Source organism: Haliotis cracherodii, unplaced genomic scaffold, assembly GCF_022045235.1.
Source record: "Haliotis cracherodii isolate W230 unplaced genomic scaffold, xgHalCrac1.p SCAF_9, whole genome shotgun sequence".
Taxonomy (NCBI): domain Eukaryota; kingdom Metazoa; phylum Mollusca; class Gastropoda; order Lepetellida; family Haliotidae; genus Haliotis; species Haliotis cracherodii.
In genome coordinates this window covers 295,124-308,000 of record NW_027266343.1, presented here as the reverse complement: position 1 = coordinate 308,000, position 12,877 = coordinate 295,124, and the positions used below count along the sequence as shown (strand labels likewise).

General features: G+C 40.8%; 1 protein-coding gene across 1 annotated transcript in view; it reads right to left on the bottom strand.

Annotated features, from left to right (window-relative positions):
• LOC139452795 (uncharacterized) overlaps positions 1 to 11,026 on the bottom strand; it is a 40,025-nt gene extending 28,999 nt beyond the window's left edge. The window contains exon 1 of the mRNA XM_071234409.1: positions 11,014 to 11,026. Coding sequence (XP_071090510.1) covers positions 11,014 to 11,025 — 12 coding nt within the window. The 5' untranslated portion in view covers position 11,026. The remainder of the gene's footprint in view (positions 1 to 11,013) is intronic.
• Positions 11,027 to 12,877: the final 1,851 nt, after the last annotated feature.

Here is a 12,877-nt window from a genome sequence, read left to right as displayed (position 1 = left end):
GGGTCAGAAATGCACAAATTTAAATTTATACTAATTTTTCCACTTTTACAGATGGACGTGTATATTTAGTAGCAATGAGGTGCTATTTTGAGTGGAAATATGGATGTAAGGGCAAGTCAGAGAAACTTTCTACTGCAGGACCTAAGAGAATACAGACTATTATCAGCTACAGCAAACACTATGCTGATGGAAAGCATTTAGAGCTACAAAGGAACTTGGACAATGATGCCAGTGTCCAAGTACAGTGTCATAGAGGTTGTGTGTCAACATATACATCAAAAATCCATTTAATGAGAGTTACAAAACGGTCTGTTGGTACTGAATTGAATGAACAAAATGTAAAGCGTGCTCGTCGATCTTACAGTTCTGAGTTTGACTTTCTCAAACATTGTGTATTTTGTGGAAAGGACTGCACTTTGATAAAGGATAAAAAGCATCCAAATCGATGGAGGCCAGCATATTTATTTCGCCAGTTGGAATACACATCAGAAAAAAAGTCTCTCAAGGAGGTTATCAGTGATACATGCGACGAAAGACATGATGAGTGGGCTTCTGAAGTACGGATACGGATTGAAGGAGCTGTGAGTGATCTACATGCTGCCGATGCAATGTATCACGTTGACTGTCGTTGTAGATTTATGGGACAAAAGGCAGTGGCTAAAGCAAAGTATTCTTCTCTGTTTTCTGGAGATGACCTTGATGAACCATACAAGAAACTTGTTGATTCTGTTGTGTCAGATGAAACACGTATTTGGAACTCAGTAGAGTTGCATAAACTATATGCAGACAATGGAGGTAGCAAAATGTGTCGAAAAACTTTGAGTCAGAAACTAGCCCAGCAATTCAGTCGAGAACTCCTAGTGTTGTCCTCTCCTGGATATGCCAATGTTATTGCATTTCAAACAGCAGCTTCCTCTGTTCTACGATTGGCACCGGATGAAGATGATGACCTTCAAAATTCTATTACCAAGTTGTCAAAGCAGATTAAGCAGGAGACCAAACAAATTGCAACAGACAGAGGGCATTATAAAACACGACTCACATTATCAGATGCAGAGCAGGCAACTAGCAAAACCTTAATGGAACTCTTTGCCTCCTTATCATCAAACCTTGATCACACCCCTTCAGCTCTATTGATGGGTAATATGGTAACTGGAATCTTGAAGCACACCCCTACTGACTTACAGATTGGATTCCAAAGGTATGATCCAGTTAATGCACAACTTTCAAGTAGTTTGTTCCCATGATGAAGTTCTCAGGTTCAAGAAATCAGCTGCCCACGCTGCTGCACATGATTGTGAATTATCAGGGATCATCAATGGTGATACACATTTCACTCAAGTTGTTGTTGACAACTTTGATGCAGATATTTCATCACAAAATGGAAAGCAGTCAACACACTCCCTAGCAATGCTCGTAGCACAGACAGGAACAACTGACAATGGATCTGTTAACTCCTCTGACATCAAAGCTCTGATCACGCGAATTAGAAAGGAAGATATGGCAGTGCCTATTGACTATGAGCCTGTCATTACTCGCTATCATGGTCCTGAGAAGCCGGCAATGCCTGAAACTGCAAGACTGAAGTCACCACTGCTTTTGAAGGTATTGTGCCAACGTGTTGTGTCATCAAATGAAGCTAAGGAGAAGGATTTTCTCTTCTTAAAGGATGCAGTAACAACAGACGAGTGCCCAGAATTCAATGGATACAACACCCGATTCTCTCGGGGAAAATGGTGGAACCTTGAAACCAAGCACCTCTGCTACATACCAACCACTCATAGACATGACACCATCACACCCTGATACCATGATGACTTCCTTAGTTGAGGCCCAGCGTCTGACTCAAATGACAGGTCAAGAGATTACCGTATTCACCTGTGATCAACAACTTTACAGAGTTGCCCTTCATGTGATGTGGGTGTATCCAGACAGATTCTCCAATGTTGTTCTACGGCTAGGAGGTATGCACCTACTGATGAGCTTCGTAGGATCAGTAGGATCACTCATGGCAAATAGTGGTCTGGAAGAGGTAATGGGAAATGTGTTTGCTGGTGTGCCAAAGATGCTGTCAGGCAAGAAATTTCCACAGAACGTCAGAGCTCTTCGTATGGTGGCAGAAGAGATTTTGAGAAGTGTGCTTGCACCTGGCAGTATCAGCAGTGGCAATCAACTTCAGCTTAAACTGCAAACTCTCTCTTCAGTAAGACGTTCTCATCAAGCCTGTTTTCATTATGATGATGTATTAGAGGGCAGAGAGGGAAGGTGACTGGTCGTTGCACCTTGAAGCAGTTAAACAAATGATGCCGTACTTCTTTGCTGCAGGCCATACACATTATGCCAGATATGGTCTGTTCTATCTTAGGTCCACTGAAGCTATGCCCATCAAAATCCAAGAACACTTTCTTGCGGGTGATCATGTAATGAGACACATACCTGGCTACTGGAACGGTATCTGGAGTGACATGTGGATCGAAACAACATTTATGAGATATGGTCATGGGCAAGGGGGAATAATTGGAGTTACCCTGAGGCCTGAAACGCTTAAGACATGGGCATTAAGTCTCCACATTTGCACACAATTAGAGGAAGATGTGTTATAGATCAGTCAACACAATGTGGAAACGGGACAGGAGAAACACAAAGAAGAAAACAAATCAAGAATAGACTCGGATGCCAAGGACAGGGAGAACATTCGACAGCAGCTTCAACTTTTCATTGATCCAATGAAGCCAGAAACTCATCCTGAAGATCTTGTGAACATCGTTTCCAGCAGGATTTCTTCTTCTGCAGTTAACGTTCACGATGCAGTATCTATTGGAACAAAGCAGATGGCAAGCTTTGAGAGTGGATGGCCAAACAGCTTTCATGAAACAATTCCAAAAAAGATTGTTACAATGGATACAGCAAAGAAGCATATCAATATTGGATCAATTAAAGTTTTCGACACAAGTTTGATCTACTCTCGTGTTATTGGTCTGCAGGCCAGCTCTCGTGATGTTGACATTAAGCATGTATTTTCTCATAAATTGGCACCAGTTCCTACTTCCATGTTCAGCGACGCTGGAGAAATGAGAGTTTGCAAGGCAAAGTCCACGATGAAACGTATTTAACAAAAGTACCAGTATCTTCTCGTCAACCAGATAATCAGACAACAGCCTTGATTATTGATGGATCAGCATTGCTGTGGGTCATTCGCTGGCCAGAATGGGGAGCAGTCCTAGATTTTTTGCTATGTTTCAAAGCTAACATTATATCAAAATTGAAAGTTGGAGATGTGTTCTTGGTATTTGACCGCTACAAGGAGTACAGCACTAAGGATGTCACAAGGCAGGGAAGAACAACAAATGCCAGCAGTAGAGTTCATCACATGAAGGTGTCAACAATCTTACCTCCCCAGAATGTTACCCTCACAGTCAAAGAAAACAAACATGCGTTGATAAACTTGATTTCCCATGACCTCCTTAATGACGATGAGCTGCTTCATGTTCACACCAAAGAACACAAACTTGTCATTACAGGAGAGAATAATGTCCCACATGAAGTGTTCAATGGCATCATATCCATCAGACATGACATTGCCACAACGCATGAAGAAGCTGACAACATAATTGTCCAACAAGCAATTAAAGTAGCATCAGATGGAATCCATCCAGTGACTGTTCTGTCAGATGATACCGACGTATTCCTCCTGCTGTTACATTTCTACTACAGCACATGCATTGAGTGGTTGTGATACAACAGCATCATGTTTTGGGATTGGTAAAGGAAAAGTGGTCAAGGCATTAAGGGACGGTCACTCTCTCTCACTGCTTGGAGATCCTACAGCAGATTTACCCGCAATCAATTTACAAGCAACTCAATTCATTGCAGTGTGCTATGGCAAACCAAACTGCACATCTATTACAGAAGCTCGCTTACAAGTTTGGGCAACCAAAACTGGAAGAGGCTGTACTCAAATTCCCAAGCTCTCAACTTTACCGCCAACAGATGAAGCCTTTTTGGAAAATGTGAAGCGGGCACATCTCCAAACCAGTGTGTGGAAGGCTGCGTTACAGCCAGACCCACCTGCGATGGATCCAACCCAGTTTGGGTTCCACAAAGACATTACATCCAAGTGCCTTCTTCCAGTTACTGTACATGAAAGTGTTACACTAGCACCACAATATATTTTGAAACTTGTGAAGTGCACTTGTGGCAGTGATACACCGTGTAGGACAAATCGATGTGGTTGCAGTCACGCCCAGTTACCGTGCACAGTTTTCTGCTCCTGTAGCTCCAGTGTCTGCTTCAACCCACTCACAAACCGTGTTATTGATGATGAGGAAGAAACTTAAACTTATTGTATGTATGTGAAGAAAACCTTGAGCCAATATTCATTTTTGAAAGTTCAGAATAATCAATTATCCTTAAAAAGAGTCCCGTGCTTGTTGACTTTTATAATGTTTCAACAGGCATTTTGCCAGTTATCTTGCTTATTTAAGAATCAAATTATGTTTTAAATGATACCAGTTCATTTAGAATACCATATTCTAATTAGTTGAAAGTAAAATATTAGTGATTTGCTCCAAAAGTGGTATAATATTCCATACTATTAGCAAGGAAGCGATATTTTCATGTTTTGGCGGCCATCTTGTCGGCCATCTTGAATATTTCAAAATGCCCAAAGATGACAGAGTGTCATCAGTCAGTTTCATAATCTAGAGTACATCATTAAACAAATCCAGCAATAAAAAAAACTTTATCCCCTAATTCTGGGTTGGGGGAAAATATTGATTTCTCTGCCGGACTAAATGGGATTAATACATTTCGATGTCAGGCAGGTCAACAACGAGAACCAGGCTCGTTTCATTGTTAAATCGTAGTAACACTTCCATATATGGCACATGTTTCTTGGAAATGGAATTTCTTGGAAATTGTAACGCGAGGTTGAAACATTTTCCGACTTTAGATGATTCGTTAGGCCTAGCTTTGATGAAATATACTTTTGTCGAACTACAACAAACGGGACTTTTAACGAGTGAAAGTATGGCATTTATTTGATATGTGTTTCTTTTCGTTGTCAACTAAAGTTTATTCGAGGCGCTGACCGTGGTTGCTGTAAATAACGGCGAGTTGTGCGATCTATCGACCCCTTTACGCACGATTTCGGCAAAATTGATCTAAACTGTACTGAATGAAATTTTAAATAAAATTAATAAAATATGATACAAACATATGTCAAGGTACAAACGTGTTGTTTTTTTATAACCAGATAGTAATAATAGGATTTAATTGCGGAATTTGTTGATTGGTATTTCCGGTGTTGCGTGCAGGTGGTAATGTTTTTGCGATGGGGAAATGACATCGTGTCAGTGACTTGAGTTTACTAAAAGTGTATATAAGTTTGGGGAACCACGTGTTACCGAACACAATAACCGATTTAGCGCTATATTGAAGAGTGCAATAGCGAGGGATCACTGTAGTAAATCTGTTGTTTCAAATGAGTAAGCTAGTAAAGGACAGAGTAGCCTCCCTTTGCCTCATTAGCACCCAGAGGGGCATCTGCAATAACAATTTATGTTGCCAGTACCGCACATGGCCGATAATGTCTCAGCGGTCTATTTTAAGTTTCTTTGGCGGTGGGGACGAACTTTAAAGGAAGGCAGAGGGAAATTCCGAAAGTTGTATATAGGTAAAGAATAAGAAGTATGACGAATGTAAACGAAAACGAACATTCATCGCTGGGTGGAAAGACCAGTTTCCTTGGGTTGCGTATGATGACACAGCGAATGTCATGAAGTGCACCATTTGTTCCAAGTACCCAAACATACACGCTTGCAATCGTAAGAGAACTTTTATTGATGGATATTCAAATTTCAGAATTTTATTCTCAGTCCTGCAGCAGTAACATTTTACTGAATTTATTAGCTTGATTTTGGGCTAGTACATTTTAAAATAGGGCAAGTGAGTATGTTGGTCATACTTGCCCTTGGTCAAGTAACATTTTTAATAATTTTTCAACCCCTGGGAGGGATTAAAATATGTGATTGCTTCAAGCTATATGTGATTGAAAACACATACCTCATAATAATAATAAGTCCATTTATACTGCGCCAGATTCCATTCACCAAGTCAATGCTCATGGCGCTACATAGTTTTAGCAAATAATGCTGATGGAAGTTGATAGTGTTGTGTGAAAAGTTGTGTTTTCAGATGAGCCTTAAAGGACGAAAGCGATGGCGACAGCTTAAGATCAGATGGGAGTTTGATCATGAATGTCTTCATCAGTTGCGTATCATCGGCATAGCAATGATAGCCCAGTAGTCGCTTCATGGATCTGTGATGCCTTGGTAGAGAACGAGTATCACCAAAAAATGCAATAAAGTAAACATTATTATCTGGCCATTCTGACTTTTTACTTTATGACTCAGAGCTAGGCTGCGTATTATCGTAAAATACCCCTCACCCTTCCACCCCCGCAAAACTATTCAAAACCCAATTACATTAAATTAACTTGCATACAGAAACGCATGCAATAAATGGAGAACTCAATTGTTTGAAAACAGCATGTGTAAATTCCCAATGAAGCTTTTTCAGCATTTGTACAACAGAGCTAATTTCAGAAAAACACAATTACAAGCTAATTCACTTTCTGAGTGTAGCCTATATTTAGAATCGTAATATACATCTAAAACATTATTTCCTTTTGTTTTAAATCTCAAAATGTTCACTTTTTGGGAAAAAACAAATAAAGTGATCAAAGGAGGAGTGAAAAAATATTGGTTACCCAATGAAAAATGTTTTGTTTGTTTGGTTTGTTGTTTAACGCCGCTCTCAGCAATATTCCAGCTATATGGAGGTGGTCTGTAAATAATCGAGTCTGGACCAGACAATCCAGTGATTGACATCATGAGCATCAATCAATGCAATTGGGATACAATGACATGCATCAACCAAGTCAGCGAGCCTGACCCCCCGATCCCGTTAGTCGCCTCTTACAACAAGCACAGTCGCCATTAATTTGTGGGCATTTTTACCTTTTTGTGGCTGTCTTGATGTTTGACTTTTGTGGCTGTTCTGACATCAGGCCGTTTTGACTACAACCCATTCAAATATGTGACAAGCATGGAGTAGGATCATATCAGTTCCAGTACATCAGTGCACCAAACACCTCTGACGTCAAGTGTTCTTTGAGCTACCATTATTGTAAGTATAGATTGCTGAATCTAACTTCAGAATTACAAGACGTCATATTCCGTATATGGCACAGAAACGCAATGCCCGTTGTTGATATACATCACTATCAGGACCTACAGCAGTTCTATTCCCAATATGCAACCTTTTTTGCATTCAGTCTGATCAGAAAATCAAAATCCAATGCTAAGGCTGAGGGCTGGGGAAGCCCCGTTTCACTTTCAGTCATCTTTTGGCCTCGTTTTCTAAACAGTGAACAGATCACTTAAGAAATTCATACGTACCTAAGATTTACCTCATATTAAATTGTTATCATTTACGAACATCAAAACAATCAATAGTTACGTCCAACTAGCTAACTGCCATCGTTGAGGGAAAAAAACTTTCTGATTAACTGGGTCCCGAGATTACGTGGGCAATTTATTTCTTTGCATGCGCTTTATAGTTGGGCCACTGTTGACAAATAATGGATTAGTTTGCAGTCATAAAGAAGAAGACGCAGTCAAGTAGAGTGTATCAGCGTGTGAGCGTGTATCAGGTGTAGTAGGGTTCAATCTAGTTATGCATACAAAACATCCCTCTCGCGTCAGTTGTCATTGAGTGTGCATAAGCTCCTCCCAGTGATCTATCATCTCTATATGCAATGTCATTAAATACGTCCAACGATGTTGAGAGTTTTGAATATATGTTTACTAAAATTTTTTTTCGTAATTCAAGTGGCTAAAATGATTTTAAATGGGAACAAATATACAAATACTATTTTTTCGGTTCATTAATTTTCATTATGATGCACAAGAATGCAGAAACTGTTTATTAATATTAGGTAGGACTAGATCTATATTATATTGGCGCTGAACACATCCAAATGTCGCTGGTGTTCCGACTAGGTTACCCTAAACTCTATCCTTAGCCCTTGGATCCCCTTTACGATCAATCACCCCTTTACGATCATTAGGGTTAGGTACCCCTTTAGTAGCTATTAGATTACCCGAACTCTATCCTTAGCCCTTGGATCCCCTTTACGATCAATCACCCCTTTACAATCATTAGGATTAGGTACCCCTTTAGTAGCTATTAGATTACCCGAACTCTATCCTTAGCCCTTGAATCCCCTTTATGATCAATCACCCCTTTACAATCATTAGGGTTAGGTACCCCTTTAGTAGCTATTAGATTACCCGAACTCTATCCTTAGCCCTTGAATCCCCTTTATGATCAATCATCCCTTTACAATCATTAGGGTTAGGTACTCGTTTAGTGGCTGTTATAGATTCTATAGAGGCTCCTAATACTAAGTATTTTCACACAAAATTGTCGCCTAAAAAGGATGACATGGTTTTGAGTCGAATATTTTGGCTACTGGCAACTGTCCTGGAACATTCACACAAGCCACTTTCACCCGCTACATTTTTTCAGTACTGATTCAAAAGCGAATTCACTGTTGTGTCGTCACTAACCATGCCCATGCCTCCCTCGTTCCTTACTATTATCCACATCATCCTTACAGTGTTCCCTACCACACTTTTTTGTCACAAAAATGTCATTCATGCGTACCCTCGAGTTCGACGTCTGGGTCCGTTTTCAGTCCGCGCCATATCGGCTCATTCCTCACCACTTGGTCTCTTGTAGATTACGGAATGGGGCGAGTGTGCCAAATGGTATCGGGATCATTCGTTAGTGTCCGTAGACTAAACATCATATGAGCATCTATATAATATTGCCATACGATGACATGCACGAACCAAGTCAGCGAGCCTGACCACCCGATCCCGTCAGTCGCTACTTACCACAAGAACGTACAGACGCCGACAAGCATGGGTTGCTGAAGCGAGATCTCCACGGGTCTCCCCTGAATTATGAAGAAATAATGGCGGCCATGTTTAAATTCGGATTGGAATTGTGTGTGAATTTTTTAGAGTTGTTAGTCGTCACAGCTGGGACCATTGATACAAAGTGTCAGCTACATAGGCCAAATAGTTTCAGAGAACCCGTGAAGATCCGGGGTAGAATAGGCCTTCAGCAACCCATGCTTGCCATAGGCGACTATGCTTGTCGTAAGAGGCGACTAACGGGAACGGGTGGTCAGGTTGACTTGGTTGATGCATGTCATCGTATCCTAATTGTGTGGATCGATGCTCATGATGTCAATCATTGGATTGTCTGGTCCAGACTCAATTATTTACAGGCCGCCGTCATATAGCTGGAACATTGCTGAGTGCGGCGTAACAACGAACAAACAAACAAAGTTTCATATATTAATGGGGTTAATGTGAAAGGTCGTAGCTTGAATTAATATGCAAAACCACCGTATTATGTGTCCAACCACACACTACCTTAACACATACTCATAATAATAAATGTGTTATGGTCAGTATGACAAAATTATATGGCCGCCATGCTTGAACTCGGATCAAAATTCTTTGAGCAGGATTTAGAGTGAGTGAGTATGGTTTTACGCCGCTTTTAGCAATATTCCAGCAATATCGAGGCGGGGAACAAAAATTGAAACCTATGTCGGGAATCGAACCCGGGTCTTCGGCGAGACGAGCGAACACTTTATAACCACTAGCTACCCGACCGCCCAAGCAGGATTTCGAGACACCATAGCTCAGACAATATGTACAGCGTTTCAACTCCATAAGCATTGCAGTTCCAGAGGAGATTGAACAGTGTACAGCGGGCGGACAACGCACCACGACATAAGCTCACTTGACTTTCAATCAGGTGAGCTAAAAATTACCAAATTATTGCCTACACGATGTCATAAACCCTATATAGATTCTCATCTTTGCTGTCGAATAAGTCAGGACGCCTATATGTAAAACTCCCCGATTTACCATAAATACCACGAGTGTATAGCCTCGTTATAAGGCTTCCTCTCGACACGCCGAAGACCAAGGTTCGATTCCAAACATGGGTACACTGTGTGAAGCCAATTCCGGCGTCCCCGCCGTGATATTGCTGGAATATTGCTAAAAGTGGCGTAAAACAATGCTCACTCACCCCATGTCATATGATAGTGATTGCGTGGGCGGTTGTATCTAGAGTCATTTGAACCGGAGGTAAAACAAAGCTACCTGGTAGCGAATAGGTCCCGCTATGTATGGAGACATACTACAAGGATGCAAATAACCTACAAGGAAAGCTTGTAATCATTTGTTCTCAAACAGGAAATTAAATCACTTATTTATAACTAGCACCATTCGCACACAAGACACCGTATCACTAATGCTGTCATCGACTTTTTCACTTGTAACACGTACAATGAAATGTTCACATATTGCGGGTGGGTGGGGGTAGCCTAGTGGTTAAAATTGGTTGTCACTCCGAAGACTCTGACTCTTGATGCTTCTAAGTTCTAACCCCTATGTCTATCCCCCTCCTGTTCGCACCCAGTCAAGACTGCTGTACCCATGGTTACATGGAAGCAATCCTGTAGCTATAACCAGTGTGGGTTTGGATCCAGGATGGGACTCAACCCCCAAAAGTACGAGAATCTGCACTTTACAAACAAGTGTTATCCCAAATATAATATTTGTTACATTTGACCACTTTCTAAATGGCATTGTGTGTTCAAATCCTGTAGCTGACACCGTGGATTGATTGGTTGAAAAGGGCACCGACTGTGCTCAGAATGTGGAGTTGTATAAATTACGCGTGACCTAAAATTATCATTGCAAGGTTACCCTGATAAGAAAGTCCTGAAAATGTTTAGTCAATGAAATCAGCAAAAGGACAAAAATGTATTATGTAATAATACATGTTTGTTTAAGAGAAACATTGAAGCAAGAGCAAGCATTGTGGTCGAGAGAGTTGAACACTGACAGGAATACTCACCAACGTGCACATCGGCGTCGCCGGACAAACAAACGCGGCGATCGCGATTACAGTAAATTGTAAGCGTTGCGTTCCCCGGAAGCACACAATTAAACAATGTGATCATGTGTTGTTTCGTCAGCTGACTCACTCGAACTTTCACTCCTGTCACACTTGGGATGCCTTGCCTTGACGCGCGTGTGTACATGGGTTTACCCTAGTGTTAGCCTTGCTTTCAGGCTGTACTGAAAGAAAGGTCCATGGATGTGTACTAATTCTACCTTCCGAATAAGTAAGTCTAGATAAGGACTCCAGTCTCTTATAGTGACAACTTGTTCTTATCATTAACCGTAATCTAGAAATTGTATTTAAACTAATAATTATTGTCCTAGAGACTTTTGCAAGTGTACCCTAGTGTTAACCGTTCGCCCTGCATTGCACTTGTACTTTCGGAACATGCAGGCGTCAGTGTTATGTGAGATTGATTCACGACGGGGCACACTACGAGTGGCCTCACACATTGTCCCCAGTTGGGGAATCGAAGCCGGGCTTTCCGCTAACGAGCGAACACTTTAACCACAAGGCTGCCTCTGTAGAGATCGAAGTTTAAAAGTCCACGTGTAATATAGGTGCATGTGTATGTAATATATGAGTGTGTATCAACAAGTAAGGTACTATTCCCATTTTGAAAAAAATAACAAAGAAAACTACAAGAAGCCATTGACATCAGGAGACCCCAGCCAGCTATGATCCGTGACCAGTGGACCTATCTGCCAAGTGCTTGGGTCTTACTGCTTTGATTTCTGTTGGTGCTATTTATTAGTGCTGAGACGGGTAACTCGGGTAGCCGGGTCGGGTGGGTACTGAATAGGACCCGGGTACCCACAGAACTACCCGGACCCGTGGTTAGTCAAGTGATTATATAATTGTTTAATGGCAAAAATTATCTAGAACTCTATGGTTACACTATAAGTGATAAATGTTCACATTTCTTTCTGACTTTGCACACATTCCTTCTGACTTTATATGTTTACATAATGATAAAGCATCAGTCAACTTCAGTGTATGCATGGCCAGATCGGTTTATACGTGTATCTTAGTTTATTTTGACAGGAGTACGGCCTATCTATTCCCAATCGGACATGTATTACCTATCTCTTGAGACTTATAGCGGGTACCCGGGTAGGGTCGGGTAATAGGGAGCTGGGTACCGGGGTAGTTAATTTGGACTCGTCCCAGCCCTACTATGTATGCAGCTGGCTTCCAGTTGCGCTTTACTATTTCCATTCTTTAACCTATCAGAGCTAATTACCCCCGGCCTCCCGTTTGCCCATTGCCTATAACCTATCAATGATGTCTGGCTTCCTTTGGTGTGTGTGAAAAGAGAAGCAAGTGTTTGATACAAAGTAACTTGTCAATTCGGGATATGTGTCACCCGGGCTATCTAAAACAAGGTTATTCTTTATTATACAAGTTCCAGTGAAAAATGTAATGTAATGTCAAAGGCAAGATGCTTAATCTAAGCTTTTAGGCTGTCTTCAATATCGCAGAAGCCAAATCATGATAAAAAATACTACTGTGTCTGGAGAAACAAAATGTGTTTCCAAGTAAAGGAAGCTTGTTATTTCGACATTTTTTAAAAGAAAAACGTACTACTTTATGGATAATTGGTTATGGTTTATTGCATATAGCGACGTTTTTCTTACTTATTCACCAACTTATAGAATGGCAGTCAAACAGAATTTCTTGTAATACAAAAAATATCACATGTGTCTTAAGACAATTAATTCAAACGATTTATACGAAATATGTACTGAAACATGGATATATTTCATGGATTGTTCCGTGTTTTTGTGCAGATATATCATTATGTGTTATCAATCTC